Source organism: Ahaetulla prasina, chromosome 6 (assembly GCF_028640845.1).
Source record: "Ahaetulla prasina isolate Xishuangbanna chromosome 6, ASM2864084v1, whole genome shotgun sequence".
Lineage (NCBI taxonomy): Eukaryota > Metazoa > Chordata > Lepidosauria > Squamata > Colubridae > Ahaetulla > Ahaetulla prasina.
Window position 1 is genome coordinate 70713830 of NC_080544.1, and position 20656 is coordinate 70734485.

Genomic DNA, 20656 nt, shown 5'->3' on the forward strand with positions numbered 1-20656 from the left:
CCCTCAGAGAGGGATCCAATGTGATTATTGGTAGAGTCATGACAATATTCTCACAAACATATTACAGCAATAGCACCTAGACTTATATACCGCTTTACAGTGCTTTACAACCCTCTCTAAGCAATTAGAGAGAGCTAAAGAGTCAGCATATTGCCCCCAGTAATTTGGGTCCTCATTTTACCTACCTTGGAAGGATGGAAGGCTGAGTCAACCTTGAGCCTGGTGAGATTTGAACTGCCAAATTGCAGGCAGCTGGCAGTCAGCAGAAATAGCCCACAGTACTGCATTCTAACCACTGTGCCACCGCAGCTCATGCTTATGCAATCAATTCTTCCACCTTTGGTTGATACTGCTTCCCTCCAAGATTCTTCTCACGATCCATCATTTAATTCTTTTAGCAGATGCCTAATTACTTTAGGGTAAATTCTTTATGAGTCATTGAGCTTTCAGGTTCCTCTAAAGCAAGCATAAACTTGGCCAAAGCCTCCAAGTGACTTAATAGGACTGGGACTACATATTATTTAATCAATTGTTAGCCACTAAGCCATTAAATCTGATTCCATAATTCATATATATCTTGGGTTCAATCTGATACCCCTGCTTTCCACATATACTCTATGTAATGGTAATCTGGTCTTCTACTTCCCACATTCTCCTTAAGTCTGCCTGATAATTTCTAGCTACTAGCTAAAATATAACATCATCACTCGATTTATATGATATAAAGTATAGGTAGTTAGGGGATTTGCATTTGTGCACTTTAGAAAAGCAGGCTACAGAAGAAATAATCTATTTTTACTCTTAAATTTTGCCTTCTTACCTAAATCCTAAAACAAATATTTAATGTTTGTTTTTTAATTAAGTTTGTTTTAATTAAGTTCATGGACATCTCATCTGGCTTGCTGAAGTGTAATGAAAAGACACAACAACACAGTAGATGTGGACAGATCAATATACTTCTGAACTTCATTGCTCTTATGTGTTTTCTGCTTGATGACAGTACCTACTGTTATATGCACACATTTGTAAGTGAATACATGACTGGAATGGAACCCAGCAAAATCACCGTTCATTTGTGATCTGAATATATAACTGGATCATGGTATATAGAAAGATTCTGTTCCAGATGAATACTGACCCAAAAAGCCATAACTATGAGAAACCAGTTTAATGTCAATAGGACTTCCAAATCTTAACTAATGAATACAAAGTCAAACAGTCTTTCCCTCATTTTTCTTTGTCCTAATTAGTGAAAGAATAATGCAATAAGAATGCAATCCATTCCTTATTTTAGCATTATTTTTAGGATACTGTTTTTATGAAAACCAAGGATAAAGATAGTACAACATGCTTTCTGCTTTGCAGAAATGAAATTCTGAAAATAGTCATGTCAAAATTTCCAAATGATTAAGGACCCAAGGTCTAGAAATTGATTAACCAGTATGATTACAGTTTAATGATCTGTTTATGTATTCAGAGCAAGGTTATTATTAACTGAAGCAGACCATCTGGATCCTAGAAGATGCACCTCTGGTCCATCAGCCTCTATCAGCTTTATTCCATATCAACATTAATTCCCCCATCAATTCCTTCAGATTCTAAATGTATGCTCTATATATATTTTGTTTTGTACCAAAAAAAGAGAGAGGAGAATATTAAAAAACAGAAGACAGGCCATTTGCTTTCTCCTATGTGGTGAGCAATTATCTCAGAATCAGTGGTCAAAAAGCTGGTGAAATCTATGGGTAATTTGTACCTGAGTAGCAAAACACTCTGATAGGAATTCCATGATACACAATCCTATTTGAGAATAGGTTGGAATATTTTTTAAACATCCAATTTTAGTTCTGTCATTAACCACCAGTTCTGAAAAAAGAGACTGAAGAGTTCCTTATCTCAAGCTACTCTGCCCTACAATTTAAGATTCATGTACAGATAACCACTACTCTTTCTCTACATCAAAGTCTTATGGCAATATCATTTAGGTTTGTAGACCACCCTATAGTGCTTTACAGCATTGTCTGGGTGATTTACAACAGGGGTCTCCAACCTTGGACCCTTTAAGACTTGTGGACTTCAACTCCCAGAGTTCCTCAGCCAGCTTTGCTGGCTGAGCGACTCTGGGAGTTGAAGTCCACAAGTCTTAAAGGGACCAAGGTTGGAGACCCCTGATTTACAATGTAAGCATTATTTGTATATTACCACCAACATTCTGTGTCCTCATTTTACTGACCTCGGAAGGCTGGAAAGCTGAGTCAATTTTGAGTCCTGCCAGAATCAAGCTCCAGGCTGTAGGCAGAGTTTGCCTGCACTACTGCACTTTAACCACCACCAGGGCTCTTCTAAAGTCATATGAAAGAATGATCAAATTGGAAAAATGCTATGAATGTAAGCATGTTTTTATTAAAGGAAGTTAGAAAATGCATAATGGTATATTTTGAAAGGGAGACTGCTACTAGTCTGCTTTTCAGAGATTTTGTGAAGTTAACAGAAATACTCAAAGCGTATCTTTATAACCAGTTTTCTGCTAAATTGGATAGTTAACATCAGATTATGTATTTAGATTCATATTCCATCCCATGTAGGAGATAACTAGGCTGAGCCTGAGGGAAGGGTCAAACACATCATCAGTCTGGAATACTTAGACCCCTGAAAGAGACCTAAATCCATCCCCTTTTGAAGTCTGGTCTCAATTTGCCTTGACTGTTAGTAGATCAGATTATTATGTACAGGTTTCATGGAATAAACTCACAGTGCTTTTGAACTCTATCCTGGTTCCTGGTTTCTTGTGCCTGAAACCTTTCCTCCTCAAGTTCATGGTAGCAGACTTAACACTTTCTCGTCTAATTTCTGTACACAATAATCCAGTGTGGTAGGTTGGTCTGACAATGACTGGCTACCATGCCCGAAAGTGAATTTGAAATTTGCTCTCCCCAGTAACAGTCCTGGTCAAAAACTTTAATCACTACTTTACATTGGTATCATCAATTTTTTTGGGGGGAGGGGATAAAATCAGTAATAGTATAGATTTTACTATCACACACCCTGTTCTTGGTAAAAGGATGCAGAAGGAATGTAGCCACTCCCATGTCATTTTACAGTTCTGAATCTCAGCCAGCAGGATAGATTTATGCAAAGACCTCTTCAGTAGCTGATGCTACCATCATGCTGTGATAATCAAAGTTATTGTATGATTTATTGTATATTCTAGGACAGAAACAGTTTTAAAGGAATTTAGAACTGAGTTCATTGAACATTAAAGCAAAATCCACCAAGGTAGTCTTCATTCTGAATGAAAACTGCACTTCATTCACTTAATGTGTGCAATTGTCAATCACAGCAAAGCCAGGGCTTTGAAGTCCCAAACAGATGTACTCTGACTTCTGTTGGAGCACCATTGATTCATCTGAGACCCAATATGGCAATATCTCCTTTGCCACTGGGCAGAAAGACCAAGCAAGCTCTGTATTCTTCTGACCTAAATTTCAGTTATTTTAAGCCCTACAGCACATGATGTGTGTCAAATTCTGCACTCTGCTTTAGGTTTGTTATTCCTTTTCCAATGAACCCAGAAGCATTATCTTTTTATTTATTTGGCAGATTTAAAAAAATAAAAAGTAGGGGGGGGGAATAGCATTCCTGTTTTTGTTATAAAGTAAACTACTGTGCATACCTAAAATTATGTATGGGAACCTACAGGGAAAGCTGAAAAAATTAAGGGGAGAAGTGACCATTTAAGGGGAAAGCAAACCTCCAGATGTTCAAGCTGTTAAAGGTGAAGAAAAGTCTTTACTTCCCTGAGGCTACTATTTGACAGGTTTAATCTCTCTAAGTTCTAGAATGTACTTTTGATGGACACCTAAACCATTTCATTTAAAGAAGAAGTACTGGGAGAGACATAGCTATTGACTGTACGAGAAAGAATGGTTTCTCTGAGAAGGTTTGATTCCTGCTGAAAGCAGAAGTAACAGAATTACTTTCTGTTATCTTTCTAATACAGATCGGAAAAGGAGAATATTTGTAGATCAAGTTTGAAATGGGGGGTCCTAGATGCTCTTTGAGCCTGGTTGTTTTTTTGCAAACATTCCATTACCCAAACTACTGTATTTTTCAGAATATAAGACACACCTTAGTTTTTGGGGAGGAAAACGGGGGGGAAATTCTGCCTACTAGGTATTCATCTGGCTAGGGTCCTTAGCTTGGTCAGCTTCAGCACATTAGTTTGCTGGTTTTGAGCATGCGCTGGTTGGGGCTGAAAAAAAGCTTCTAAGGCACACCTGATCATCTGAGGGAGCAGCAATAAGAAAAGCAGGTGAAGTGCAGAAGATCACTTCACTCGCAAGTGCCTCGTTGGGGCTGAAAAATAACTTCAAAAGCACAGCTGATCCTCAGAAGGAACTCCAGTGACTAAAGCAGGTGAAGCGCAGAAGGGGTAAGAGAAGGCAGCAGCTGTTCCGGGTAGCGATTTTGGATACTGCATGTTGCATTTTCAGCCTCCAAATGTGTCATGTGTGCAGGTGGCAAACAGTGGCTACGTGCTTTGGCGATCCCTACAGCCTTGTAAGGCTCTCAAATGGAGCATTTTGAAGGAGAAAGCACGGAGCCCAAAAACACAAGCTATTGTTGGTGGCAATCTCTGCAGCAAGGAAGAGAATGCACGGAGGCCGAATGGTGGGGGCCGGCGGGTGGGCGGGACTACATTCAGAGTGTAAGCTTTTCAGCCTCTTTTAGGGAGAAAAAAGTGTGTTTTATACTCCGAAAAATATGGTAGGTAATATTGTCACTGCTAGTAAGGAGTGGGATTTGCTCTCATTTTATATTTTGGTGCTTGTCCTGTCAATATTGTTGGGAAAGGCCTTGATGGTTCTTTGGTTGGCTTGCTTATTGTTAGCTAATGTTAGCTAATAAGTGATGTTACCTAGTTTGGGTAATGAATCATCTGGAAGAAACAGCCAAGCTCAGAGAGCACAAAAAGCACTAGCATTAGCACTTAAGACTTAGATATCACACCATAGTGCTTTGCAACTCTAGGAGGTTATAATGTCAGCATATTGCCCCCAACAATCTGGGTCCTCATTTCACCGACCTCGGAATGATGGAAGGCTGAGTTGACCTTGAGCCCCATTAGGATTGAACTCCAGACTGCGGGCAGAGTTTGCCTTCAATACTGCATTCTAAGAATTGAGCCACCAGAGTTCCAAGGACCTCTTAATACAGATCTCTTCATCCCCTTCACCAAAAAAAGCGCGAATGCTTTAAGCTGTCTATTAGCTATTTTCCAAGAGGCATAAAAAAGATTTTTCCTTTATTCAAAATTTATTCCTTTATTCACTTCGACACAGAACTTTACTTTTGACATGCTCCTTTCTGGAGCGATATACAATATCGATATACAATATACAATATACTGCTTCCAAAAGAGTGACAGCAGAAGAAAGTATAATCATGGAACTTAATGTAATCTACTAGAAGTTAAAGTTAATAAAATATTGTCTTTTGTTATAATCAAAAAGTCAAAGATAAGCAAAAATTCTGCTATTTTTTTCTCCGAACCACTGAAATATCAGCTCAACAGTGCTTTCTTTTCATACCTAAATCTGTCAAGTCTATACAAGTGGTATGACCACACTGAACCTACTCAATATGAAGACAGAAGTGAAGAATGTTGTGTGCTTTAAACACTATTAATGTAAGCGAATCCCTTATAAATAAGCATTTGTTTGGGCTTGAAATATGATTCAAGAAAACTATTAATTTTTAGATAATGACAACTTCCAACACATTCTTCCTTCCTCTTTCCATCTGAACTAATGATTCACTTTTTCAGAATATATAATTTTCTGCATAAAATGCCACAGTCATGATTTCAACTTTCTTCTTTGTTTTGTTTGTTAATGAATTCATTCATCAATTTAAAATCAACAAGCTTTCAAAATTATATCCACTAATACTGTGCTAGAGATATATAATTATGTAATTTAGAATGGAAAAGCTTACAAATACTTTAAAATTTAAGGACTAGCATTAGCCTATCCTATAAATTACCAAGAGTTTTTTTTTAATCATGGATATTTTTGAAATAGCAAATTAATATCTTCTCAAAAGAATTAGAAGTGTCCTGGCTGCAAGCTGCAGTTATGGTATTATACTGTGAAGTTAACTATGGTTGGGAATAGTACAATATTACAATCAAAGAAAGTGGGAAACACTTTAAGACTGAACAATCAAGCTCTGATTAATATAATAACAACAGCCTTGTTCTGTTCAATGTATTTATCTTTTTGTCCCTTCTTCTTGATACATGCCAATGTATTAATGGATCATATATAGCAATATCCTATCATTCCAAGAGTACAAATGATTGATCACTCTCCCAAATTACATTTTATCTTCAAGAGTTCCCCAGCCAATTCTGGGTGTTGGAATCAACACATCTTAAAGTTGATGATGTTGAGCCACACTGCTTTAGTGAACTGAAGGATCATCATAACCATATTTGCCTTGGGGAAACTACTGAAGATAGAACAGGGAACTTTCACTGCACAAATCCAAACAGCTTGTATAGTGTTGGATAAACTTCAGTCCTACCAATATATACAGAAGAAAATTTCATAAAGAAACACTTGGTCACAGAGAGATAGTTGAAGCAATAATTGAAAGCTTAGTCCAATATAAAAGTAAAGTGTCCCTAGAATAAACAAATCTTTTAATTTCATGGGCCTGTCCATCTAGGTTTCTTAGCAACAACTTGGAAATGCTCCTCTTCATCCTCCTCCTCTCCCTCCCTCTCTCTCCTCTCCGCACTGGCCAACAACCTTGGTAAGAATCCTGATGATTCTTGATTCCACTATTAATAAAGGTCAGGGCAGTGTAAACTGAGATCAGGGATGGTTGATCAGGTGCTGCCATCTAGCTAGGCTTAGTTCCATGAATGATATTCAAAATGTGGAGTAAGAAATGTCATTGCATTCTTCGAATTTCTTTCCATTCAATTGGTAATTGAATCATATTTTAAATTAAAATCAAGTTATTATAACACATTTACTGGAAATGCATCATCTTGCAAAAATTTACTGGAAATGTATCATCTTGCAAATATTTTCAAAACTTTAGAAAATTTCTGCCTATATCTCAATGGCTAGGCATCCATCCGTCCATCCATTCATCCATTCATCCATCCATCCACCCATCCATAACTTACATCTCCATGACACTGCATGTACAATTGAAATTATTTATTTCTGTGTTTACAAACTTAAATGGAAAGAATTAAGAATTTGTTGCTTATTGATTGGACATGGTACAGTTGAAATAGAAAGGTCTGGTCAATGACCAGCAGAGGGCACACTTGGCACTTTTTGTTGACATTTTTGAGAGGAAAGAAGAGTGGGTTTGTTTGTGTTTAAAATGGGCATAATTGTTTCTTTTACTAATTTACAGCTTTATATATTATAGAAATTTTGTAATTGTATTTAGTGATTGTGCTGAATTACTTTCAAGAAGTTTTCTAAATTTGTTCACAATCTAGGAAAACATAAGCATTAAGCTTAGAACTGTCTGTAGCCTCATGAATATTTCTACTTTTATTAGTGGGCAGAAAATATTTGCCAGCAGGAAAGGAAAATTATATAATGTTTGAGAATTATTTTATAATCTCTAATCATCCGGGTGCTTTTACCATCATAAGTGTGTATCAGCAGTAGTAGCAGCACAAGCGTGGCAAATTCTATGTCATCTACTTCTAAGGCATTGTGCTCATGTCTGTACATGCAAAATGAGACAGGTACAGCTACTCCTGTGTACACAGAGCAAAAGTCTAGGTTTCTCCACCCAAAAGGAGCTATGAAAAAGCAAAAGCAAAAAGTAGAACAAAGACTGAGAAAATTAAATACTCCTTTGAAACTGAGATATCCAAACACAATTGCTACCTAAATGAAACTGAACTCTGCTCTGCCAGTGATGTGAATCTGATAGCAGGATCTGACAGCAGGATCTGCGCTTATGTGTTAGCAGCACCGCACCTAATTATAATTTAATGGAAGAAACAAAAAAATACCTAAAATTTGGCTTCTTTCTGCAAGCACCTGGTTCTCTTCCCTGGAAGCAAATTGCCCTTCACTCCCCAAGGGATTACGGCAGGTCCTAACCTGTTACTATTAAGACCTGGTTGTTCTAGGAAATCTTCGGGGACTGAATGTAGATCTATCCCCCAACACCCCCCCATAAGTGATTATATAGCCATATGTTCTTCGCGCACAATGGAACCCGTAAAGTTTAACATGTTAAGATACTGCTGTAAGTTGTTTCAACCTTTTTTACTGCTATAAGGTATGCGCTGCTTAGAGTTGCTTGTGACTAAACTGATATATAAGCTTGAGAGATAAATGTTAAAAATATACATTGCACTTTTTAATTTTTTTATTTTAAAATAACATTTTTGTTTTACTGAACATGTGATTAGGAAAGCTTGGTAAACAGCAACTGCTCAGAATTCCCATCATCCAACTGTTCATTTAAATTACAAAAAAATATAAACCCACATCAGCCTTTCAGAAGTTAAAAGCAGCTATCTCTGTGAATCTACTTATCAAATCCACCCATCCATCCTTTTTAACTGAACGTTACAGAGATAAACTCTTAAATTCAGTGATCTGATTAATTTCTTCCCATTTGTGACTTAACACATTTTAAAAAGACCATTCTGTACTTCTGCTAATAGTATTAATTACTGTGTAAATTATGTATGCCTTAATTGCTATTAAAATGAACCACTTAAGAAATATATGATTATGTGAAAAAAAAAGAAACCATTATTCATTGTCATGGAAAATCTAATGACATACTGTCAGAATTTCTAAAGCTTAATGTCACTGGATTCTAAAGTTAGCCTCACAAAGAAAAAGTGATCTAGCTAAATATCCTTTCCTTTTCCAATCCCTTTTCTAAGCAGGTGACATAAGATGAGTGAACAGATCACAGAAGAAATTGGAAGACTTTTTTTTTCTAAAATGCTGTTTCTAGATTAATATTTTAAACCATGTTATAAGGAATCCACCAGTATAAAGGTTTTTCCAATGTGGATGCAAGGTTTAAACAACAATTTTATTGCCTTTTGTACCTGGATTGAGACTACTATGGACGTAATTGGTAGAACTTAGATTGTCAGTCTGACAATTTATATACTATATTGTAGAGAACCATAAAGATGACTTTTCATGAAAAAAAAACTGTTCAGAAATCACTCATTAATAAAATGTGCAGAAGCATGCCTTGAGTCCTGGGAAAAGGGAAGGTATTAGGAAGTAACGCAAATGGAGTCCTCCCTAATTCTTTGACATATAAGAGAATCAGAAGAGAAATCACAATCAGAGTTGCAAGACTGTTACTATAGCCCAGGGGTCAGCAACCTATGACTCTGGAGCCACATGTGGCTCTTTCATCCCTCTGCTGTGGCTCCCTGTTGCTGGTCAGCTCCACAATCGATAGGGCTTTTGGTTAGGACAGGTAGAGGAAAAAGGATGCTGCGCTGGGAGGAGACTATGATGTGGAAACCGGATTTCCACATCATAGTCTCCAGAATTGAACAAGGGCTTCCGGTTAGGACCTTTGTGTCTCTTAAGGTTGCTGACCCCTACTATAGCCTATCTCAATAAAACACAATTTTAGTCTTCTTGTGAAGTCTATTTCTTGATCTGGACAATCTTGAAGGGATGACTTGTGATAAATCTTTATGCCAAAGAGAGGAGAGATACTGTAACATAGAAGAGTTTGTAATGGCTTCTTCTTGCAATGCAAGAAGACAAAGAGTCTCAGATGAGGAGACTCATACTTAATGGAAGATCTGGGCTTCTAGCTGTCTTTCCACTCTTTGAGTACACTGATCATATGTCAAACAGAAAAGTTCTAGCCAGGCTTCTCCCTTGGTTTATATGCATGTGTTTGTCCAAAATTCCTCTTCTAGTAACCAGTTATTTCCATCTAAAGTATTTAGCAGACTGTAAAGAAGGAAAATTCTGGCTCTGCCAACTTAGCCACTGAAAATCTGTTTATGAAGTACTATTACATTATTTGACTTACTTGAATCATAAGCCAAATTATAGCTGCAGCAGTGGTTAAGCAAACAGAAACAAAACATGATGGGATTAGAAAATGTCTTCATGAGCCTCGGGGTCCTATCTGAATGTATAGCTGTGACAGAGCAGTGTTTTATGTATTATTATTTGATAAAATAGTATTTTGTTCTTCCGAATGTGCACAATGTTAAGAAATATAAATACAAAGAAATAAAAAGAATACTTTCTAAAGTTTAGGAAAAACAGAGGTAAGAAAACGTACAATTGTAATCAGGAATTCAATGATAAAATCAATAGTTCAGCTTTTAAAAATGTAATTATTCTATAAAATGTATTTTACAAGCACGATCTGTTTGGCAAGAACACTCTTCCACTTTCATCCAGGACAAAGAAACCAGATTTGTCTGAGTGTCTTACATTATGAAAAAAGGCCAAAGTCAGCTAATAAGCCAAGTTATTAATTTAGCTACTGATTTACAGGAAGAAATATTTTTTCAATGAAATATATACTTTTTAGCACTCCATGTTTTGATAGTTACAAGATATATATGCCTTTGCAAGTACATTTTAAATTCACTATCCTGTTTAAACAGATTCTAAATTTGGCTGTGGGAAATGGGGAAAAACATATCTGTATGTATATCATTTCCTGAAACCAATCAGAAAACTTCCAATGTATATTTGACTTTTGTACTTAAATTTTAGCCTGAGAAAAAAGTACTACAGCTACAACCTCTACTGTCATCAGAATACAGAAAGTATCTGTTGTGTTATTATATCTGCTTTGTCTTATTTTATTCCTTGTTGGGGAATTTTACATCAAAATTGTTTTTGTTTGCTTACCTACTACCGTTCGTTCATCTGGCCTGGGCAATTAATTTCTATTTATACTCTAAATCAAATATAATAATGTGTATAAAATAAATGGATACAAAATCTCATGCAAGGGAAGCCAGCAATCCAAACTATATACATTCTTTATTTCTTACCATCAAAGTTCTTGTACTGGGCTGTGAAGATTATTTGTACTGATCGTGTGGCCTCCTTCAACATGCCTTCAAATTCACTCCTGCTCTTGTTGGCAAAGTTCTCTTCCATCTCACTAGTACAACAAGTATAACCTTGTGGGCAAATTCTCAAATGTTCTCCTGGTGGATGGGAAGAAGACAAAAACGTATAAGTAGGAAAATCATGTGAAATAAAAATGAGTAATCAATCAAACCAACACTTCAAAGGTTAAACCAACTTTATTGCTATTTAAACTGTCATGGATGACATCTGTTTCCTTAGACGACTTGAGTAAGATCCTGTGGGAGAGTTTTAATAAATAAATGCAAAAATGAATGGGAGCGGAGGGGCAAAGTGCAGTGACAATAGGCAGGATTGCTTTTTTTAAAAAAAAAATTTATTTGAATTTATATCCCCCCTTCTCCGAAGACTCAGGGCGGCTTACATTGTGTTAAGCAATAGTCTTCATCCATTTGTATATTATATACAAAGTCAACTTTTATTGCCCCCACCAACTGGGTCCTCATTTTACCTACCTTATAAAGGATGGAAGGCTGAGTCAACCTTGGGCCTGGTGGGACTTGAACTTGCAGTAATTGCAAGCAGCTGTGTTAATAACAGACTGCTTAGTCTGTTGAGCCACCAGAGGCCCCTTTGAGGGATGGGAAACACAGAAACAAGTTGCTTAATTTTAATAAACAAAGTCTTATGCATCAAAATAAGTAAAATCCTGTGGCTTTCCAGGCCAGAAATTCTTTTATTGCATGAGACTTATAATCCTGATGTTTATTTACACAATTGTTTATGGAGTTTGGGAGAACAGACAGTAGGAAGAGTGTCAAGATTCCAAGTAATACATCCCATTCAATAAGAACTGCAAGGCAGGCAATTTCATCAAATAACATTTTATTGGGACATATCAAATTGGCACGTTCTTGGTGGAAAACCGGTTCTAAGTTCTCACTGGTTTTACACCCAATTAAAAGTAAAACTTTTCCACTTCCCCCCAGAGTCTCCAGTCATATGGTCTCATCAGCATACAGTTCAGTTGCTAGGTGACCCCAGTCTCCACCTTTCAAACACCTGCACCAATGTCCTTGATTCCCAGGGGAAAGAATTTTATTTAGGCTACAATACCCCAGCTATCTCTACACCCTCTGGCCCTTTCGCTACAGGCTGTGTCAGCCAGTGGTGAAATCCAAATTTTTTTACTACTGGTTCTGTGGTCGTGGCTTGGTGAGCATGGTATGGCTTGGTGGGCGTGGCAGGGGAAGGATACTGCAAAATCTCCATTTCCACTTCATTCTGGGGCCAGCTAGAGGTGGTATATGGAGGTTCTCTGAACTACTCATAATTCCCACAACCAGTTTTCCAGAACCTGTCAGAACCTGCTGGATTTCATCCCTGGTGTCAATCCTGAAGCAGTGAGAAGAGAAACCTCCCTAGAGAAAACTACAAAAAAAAATAAATGGCCACAGTTCAGCCAACTTCAGGGTTGACAAAGAGTAAACATGGAAAATAAGAAATGCAGTGCTGCTTTGGAAATGACAACATGTGAAACAATTGTTAATCTTTGATGTCGATAATTTATATAGTGGTTACCATTCAAAGAGTATCTACTCTTGAGTGCATGTATATGGAAAAGTTTATACACAATAGAAAATCAGAAATTAGAAATGAGGAGCAAATACACCTCATACTCCTCCTGTACCCTTGCTGACAGGAATGCACTTAAATGAAACTATGCCATGAAAATGGTATCTTTTCCAACTCTGCCCTAAGATAACTTAGTTTCAAAGAAGTCAATAGAGATGATGTGATTTTAAAGCCATTGCACAATCCTGCCAATGCTTTTAGAGGAAAACTGTTATAGCATAAACTGAAACATATGTTTTGTTTTGGCTTGTCTGGTTCCTAAGCAGCCTTTCAAATGGGAACAAGGCCATCAGAACCCATAAGCATTCCTCCTAGCCTCTTCCTTTCAGCACTAGGAGCCTGAGGGCTTGTATTCTTGGAGACAAGATGAATCTGCTTTGGTCTGTAATTCACTATGCAAACTGTGGAGCTGTAGAAAATATTGTCTGTGATATTTCAGATAGGTTAGATAAGTGTTTCTCAACCTCAAGAACTTTAAGACCGGTGAACTTCAACTCCCAGAATTCCCTAGCCAGTCATGTTGACACATCTTAAAGCTGCCAAAGTTGAGAAACACATGGTTAGACAGATAAGCATAAGAGGTCATAGCTAATGTCTGCTAAAATCTTTTCTCAATAGCATACCATGCTACAGGATGCATGGCTATCCATCTCTATAGCTCTATGACTTCTTTATGGCTTAGCCAGAAAGACTCCCCTTGGTACTTTTTCTAGAACTGTAGGCCACCCTGGAAAAGCATAAGATTTGTTCTGACTCACAGGAGTCATAATACGATCCCCATGTCCCACAGCATGCTGCAGAATTTCTTTCAAAAACTTCCTTGACTATCTTAAAAAAAAACTTTTTTGAATTAATATTTTTATTTAAAAAAATATGTAGGTTGCTGAAAGACTTTCCAGACTTTCCTAGAAGTAAATCAATTATAAAAAGGTATATGATTGGGACCCAATAGTTTGTTGGAAGAAAGCTGATTCCCCCACTCTGCCTTCAGTCTCCTGGACAGATGTAAAGAAGGTGGTAGAGAGCATCCTAAGGGAGTAAAATGCAGGCAAGGAGCAATTTCATCAATTCTGATATACAAATAGTTGTGATTAGACTTTCCTACAAAAAACAGTCATTTTCTGGACAGGCAAATTCTAACAATAATGGAAGCAATTTCAAATTTAAATTATCATAATTTCAAATTTAAGTTATCATTGTATTCATTGGCTCAGAGATATCATCTATCTCTGCTGTGTACCGTTTTGGATTCCAGATTTTCCCCAATGCATCTGATAATGTGAGTTTTAACATACGGAGGATTATGGCTTTTAAGAAAACATGCTAGTTTGAAAAGATGTTACTAGACTCCTAATTTTTCCCATTCCTTAGAAGTATCAGAATCCTCTACCTCACAAGAAACATTGGGAATAAATATTATTTTAATGACTGATAATGATTATAAAATGGGGAGGAAAGTATAAACGGAGAAATGAAATAAAAACGTTCATCAAAATACCGTTTGCCCATTTCAAACATACTATCAAAAATGTATCAGTGTTCCTTATAGTAATAGGTGAAGATAATTCCCAAAAATGTAAGAGTAGAATATACAGGCATCTCCAAGCATAGTTGTAAAACTGATCTTGGTAAAGAGACAACAGCCTTGAAGTCTCACTGTCAACAGATGGAAGTGGCAGAGGTGTGTGTTTCCAATCCAAATCTCTTTTTCTTCATCTGCCCCTTATTTTTGGAAGAAAGAAAAAGTGAGGAATGTTTTGTTTTAGTATTAACTAGCTGGTTTCAGGATTTTATTTACAACTAATTTTATTTTCAACTAACTTTATTTTAAAGTTACCAAACAATAGGGTTATGTCCAGGGTATACCAAATCAGGCATCTTATGTATTGACTTTTTGGGCATGGCTTCCAAATATTTGTTTAGTTATTTTAGACACTGCTATTCAATGATTTTCATGGCAATTCTAAATCTAAAGTGCAGCACCAAAAATAAAGACGGTAAATAAAACACCCTGGCTATTAAAAAGATAAATATATGCATCAGTTATTAAACACTGGAAAAATGAGAGGGTGTCAAAAATATAACAACCGCTAGATGAGCCTTAAATAAAGTTTGTTTCATCTGTAAATTGCCCAGTTGAGAAACCTATCCCTTCACTTTGGCACTTGATGCCACCTTTAAAAATCTCTTGATTTTGCAGCTGGATCATATTGCACAAAAATATAAGAATCTTAGCTTCCCTCCCCGTTTACCTCAACTAAATGCCCCTCTCAAATCTTATGTTATTCATACCAACAGAATCTATTTTAGGGTGGTGTCAGACCCTTCCCAACCCAAATAAGGAAAAAATTGTATAATAAACAGCAATAGCAGTTAGACTTATATACTTAAGACTTATATACTGCTCCATAGTGCTTTATAGCACCTCTGAGCAGTTTAAAAAATTAGCATATTGCCCCCAACAATTTGAGTCCTCATTTTATCAACTTTAGAAAGATGGAAGGCTAGTCAATCTTGAATCCTGTCAGGATCAAACTCCAGACTGTGGGCAGAGTTAGCCTGCAATACTGCACTCTAGCCACTGGGCCAACACTGATCGATTGTCCCATAATATATGTGCCTGCCACTTGTGCAAATGGAGTGTGTGTGGATGTATTTGGCCACTGCGCACACATGTATGCTTGCCTACCATTTATGCAGTCCGGTTGCAAACAGCTCAGAGCCCACCAAAGGTCCGCAGCCCAGAGGTTGGGGACCCCTGGTTTAAGGCACCAAACTAGAAATCAGGAGGCTGACTTCTAGTCCCATTTTAGCCACAAAAGCCAGTTGGGTGACCTTGACCCCATTAGACTCTTTCATCCCAACTCACCACACAGGTTTATTGTGGTGGGGAAAGTAGGAGAAGGAAGGCGTGTTGGAGATGTTTGCTGCTTTGAGTTAGTCATCAAAATAATAAAAGGCAGGATACAAATTAAACAAATAAATAAATAGAAATAGCTAACATGTCCAATCAAGTCACAGTTACTAGCTCAGCAATTAATCAGCAAATTTATCTTTAAAATGGTCTACATAATAGGGCAATTCATTTATATTATTAAATATTTTTCCAAATCATTTAGGAGAGTGTAAATGTGGCATTGGGCATTGCAATCTGAATATAAGCCAAAATGTCACATTTTCCTTTGCAATATTCACTGCACTCTTGGCTTTCATAATTTGACTTCATTTTTTTAATTTCTGACTTTGATGTAGTGGTACTCTAATGTGGAAAAACTGGGTAACAGTTGGAGATGCTACTGATGGTAGTGTGTGCTTTTTCAGCACACAATTTACCAGACTGGTAGCAGCTTTTGCCCTGGGATCACAGCCAGGATCTCACAATGATTAACAGTCAATGATCCGAGGGGCAGGGCAACTATTTCCCTCTCCAAGGCCACAGCTGACTAAGCAAAAAGGCTATGCTGATTGGAATGAAAATTTCTGAGAGCAATATAATGAAAGGATTAACAAGAATCACAGGTATAGGAGGGGAAATAGTTCTCCAAACCACAGATTTCCTCTGCATGTATAACATTTTGCTCATTCGGCTTGCATTTAGGGCAGGAAGTCAGACAGAAAGCAGCTGAAAAATTCATTGGCAAGTTGGCCACATTTTCGCTCCCAAATAAGACAATTTGACATAAGGAATGCCAGAGGGGTTTATTTCAGAAATAGCTATAACCAAACCTCACTTTTTTTTGCAAAAATCTAAGAAATGAGATGCTGATGCTGGTTGTCAAGAGTTGGATTTTATTCACAAATTATTATTGAGCCAACTGATAGTGAACAAGCATATACTAGCAAAAAAAATTAGTTGAATACAAATTTTGCCATGGAACTGCTCCATTTAGAGGTAGTAATGTTAACTATTGCTTCCTTTGGCAGAGAGAAATTTACCTAAGTAATTAGAGCATGAGCATGTTTAAGCTTAGAATTGTTGCATCTACAAATAAACACAATAAAGGTGGGTCTTATAAACCCACAACTGCCTCCTCAACCCACTGCACAGGTTCAGACAATAGGTACTGGGAATCAGAATTCTATGGGATTAAGGAAAAAAAGAGAAGCAAGAAACCATAGAAGCCATGTGTTCTGAGAAACCAGCTGGAGCTTCTGATTTCATGGGATATAAACTAGAAAGGTGCTTGATTGTCCCCTGTGGGTATTGCTTCTGACTGAGCAAATAGAGGCTGCTTCAGGAAATAAGATGCAGTCTATCTCCAGCAGCAAACTCACTGAGCATGCTAAAAGAAATCCAAGAGCAATAAAAGATTAAAAAATAACCACCTCTTAAACTTAATACAGAGGAAATGATTTGCTGTCTATAACATAAGCCATAAAAAGGCAGCTTTGATCAATAAATGAGTTTGATTTACATTAGCTTTGTACAATTGGACAAAATTCAGCTACCAAAGCCATGCTTGCTCTTAAAATCTGTGTATTAGAAACCAGGGCTTGAAAAGGAAAAAATGCCTAATATAATAGATCAAAGTCTGACATCAAATGTTTTGTTTTGCCCACTAAGTCCATCTGGAGTTATTCAACTCATTTCTAACTCGTGCAGGGCTCAAAGATTATCCTCTTGGGTGCACTTAACTCCCATTATATACTCCTGAAAATGTTGACAAAAGGAAGACAAGTAGGTTCAGTGTTGGCTTAATCTTAAATTGAACAGTCATCAAGGTATGGATAATGTATACCAAGGATTGTCAGACAGTCATACATGGGAAGAAAAGTAACTTGCCACATGCTATATCCAGCGTGTGTACACACATACACATATTAGATACTCATTGTTTCCTATTGTCACAAAATATATAAAAAAATTAAAACCTAAGCCCCATATAAACATTGCTAAATATTAGCAAAAACTTGCTTTGAAAATGCAAGTACAAAAATGGATCTGAATATATAGATATAGAAAAACTAGGGAATCCTTTCTTTAGCAGATCAAAGCCATTTGGCAAACTGAATTGTGCAAATCAAAGATTTTTAAGCTTGACTAGCTATGCTCGGGCATCTAAAGTATATGCTCGCTGCTGGCCATGACCTTACTACCAGAAGCAAATTCTTATCTGTGATATCACATTGATTTGCAGAGGCTCTGTGAATACCTCCAAAAGGGTTGTGTAAATGAAGCAAAAAAAAAGAGAGGAATCCCTGCTGTGTGAAATTCAGGCAATAATTTCCAGGCAGATAGTTGTGTTAGCCCTTTGCAGCAAATGCAGCAAACTCTTTTACTGCATCTTAAAGAAGTTTATGATTATATAAGCTTTTTGTATGTTATTAAAAATTGACTACTTCATCAGATGTGCAGATACAGTTGTTCTCTTCAAAACTGCAAGCAGCAGGACCAAACATGTACTAAGTTCCTAATATAGTTGTCATCTTCTGAATCAATAATGGTGATGTCATAGGTAGACGTTCCTAGGCACCTTTCAAAGCCACAGAACTCCACAGAACCTCTGTGTCTTCTTAAAATTTTTTCCTGCTGCTGCATCCTTACTCACTGTTTGCTTTCTTTCTTTAGGAAACCCAATGGTAACAGTACTGAAGATTGAGCAGAAATCTCCATTTCTCTTGGATTCTGCACAGATTTGAGCCAGAGAGAAAGGACAAGAGAACAGCTAATGAGGAATGAATACATTCCAATAGATGGGCACGGATCCTTGGTTTCTCTTACAGTTACTTAGGTTTCTGTGTGCATGCACACACACATACAAAGACAATCTGGGTAGTTGTCAGAGCAAGCATGTAGAACTTTTCAGAGGACAAGGCTGTCTCAGTGTTCATAGAGGAATATGTTGTTCGTAGTAACCTGCTTTACCAAGTTGCCTTTTGAACATCTTACTGACCTAATATCAAAATACCTTGTCATAAGACATTTCTTAAATAAGAAGTGGATAGCAAAGCAATTTAGTAATTGCTAAGTTGACCCAATTGTTAGCCAAATAAGACTCATCTTCTGAGCGTAGCACATTTTTTGAGGAAACTTATTAGGTCTGTCATAATAGTACCATTATTTGGATTTGTGCAACTTGTCTCATCCTTGACTTCAAGTGCAGAGACCATGGATATATTTTCGTGGAATTAAATCATGAAACTATTTTGTATAAGCATGGATTAAACTCCAATTCTCATCAAGAAGCACAAATGATCTTCATAATTTACAGTCTTTGTGTTCCATTATAAGATTGCAGATGACAAAACCATTAACAAAGATTATCAAGTTTATAACTTTGGATGAAGCTTTGATGCCTATAGTCATATTCTTCCTCTCACAAGCACTTCCCTTTTCTTAATAATCATCTCTGTAATGTAGCTATATTTACTGCTCTTTCCTCTTGCTTAGACATAGTGGATCTCACAGGGAAAGCTTATTTAAAAGTTTTCTTTCAAGCAACATAGTTAGCAATGGAGGGAATCACTTATTTGCACCATGTGGCCTCCACTGGCTTGTCTATTCTTCAGAGCTCTTTCACATCTTGGTGAAGAGGCTTTTCAATTGCCCCAGTGAATGTCAGTAATGCCCAAGGCCATCTGTGGCTCAATCTAATTGCTACAAGCAAGCAGCAAGCAATACCAGAATCCAATAGCATCAAAGCCCTTGAACTGAGACTAGAAAAGTCAAGTAGAAAGCCTCACAATTGAATGAAAAGGAGGAGCAAATGCAAGTATAAGAAGATTTGTCTCTATCCTTTAAAAGATATTCTGAAAGTGCTAAAGGTATTAAAACCTGATTCATAAAGTAACAAAACAAGAAAAAATTATGTATACAAAACTTTATACATATACCCAGATCTTGTCTCTACTTCTGAATCATAAATATGTGAAACTGTGGATAATGAAGATCGACCATCCCTGAAATGAAGGCTGAATTTCTTGGAACTCATTCAGTATAATCAGTGGAAATTACCTGGAAACATGATAGTATGTATGATTTTGTAATTATAGTAGAAAATATTCTAGTAGCAGAATAATAAAAGTAAGTTTAATCATTATTCAAACAGAAAAGCTTCTATGTTGTGTTATGATTCATTTCTTGAGAGTTTTATAACCTATTCCACATAACTTTATATCCATCAGAAAATGTAGAAATGTTCTCTTACAGAACTTATAAATGCAAACAAGTATTAAATGATTAAACTATTAAATTGGCATAGGACAAAATCTCTATAGTTTTCCATTAAATTAGGGAATCTTGCACAATATTTCAAATACAAAAATGCATCTCTTGGTGAAAAATATATTTTAGGAAGCAACCATTTCAAAATTTAATGAAAGTCTGTCTAGCTTCAAAATACTGGAATATTTAGCTGGTCTGCATGGAAAGGAATTGATACATGACTTTAAAATTTTGCCAACCTTGGTCATTTTGTAAAATTAGTGCTGGGATTCTATGGGATCCTATATATAACTTTGACAAAGAGCTTGCACAATCATTTTGTGGTTAATTATGGTAATCTGTTCTAGTTCTGACAGAGAAATACTTATTGAAATATGTGTGCCAAAAGTGAAATGAATAATGAGAAGCAGACCACAAAATAAAACACCATCAAACAGGGGAAAAAATGCACAAGTGGTAGCATGATCAAATTTTGGTAAAATCATGTGGGGAATAATTATAGTGTCTCCATTCGTAATTCCATGTAGTTATAGTTACTCAAGGTTTTCATTTAAGTATATTGTTTTTAAGAAAATGTTATAGTTCAGTTACAAAATTAAAATTAGCCTTCCATGAAACTTAGCAAGATCTTCTGATGCAAGTTAAGATTGTTTTAATTCTATTGGTGAGGCACCCATTTTTGTTAAATGCATTTCTTAACTAAATATAGATCCTGGCCTACCACATGTGAAGACTTCCACGATGCCTGTATTTA

General features: G+C 36.6%; 1 protein-coding gene across 1 annotated transcript in view; it reads right to left on the bottom strand.

Moving 5' to 3' along the window:
- The window catches only part of GPC1 (glypican 1), a 216636-nt gene that overhangs the window by 81471 nt on the left and 114509 nt on the right, over nt 1–20656 (bottom strand). Inside the window, exon 2 of the mRNA XM_058187154.1 lies at nt 11063–11221. Coding sequence (XP_058043137.1) covers nt 11063–11221 — 159 coding nt within the window. The remainder of the gene's footprint in view (nt 1–11062; nt 11222–20656) is intronic.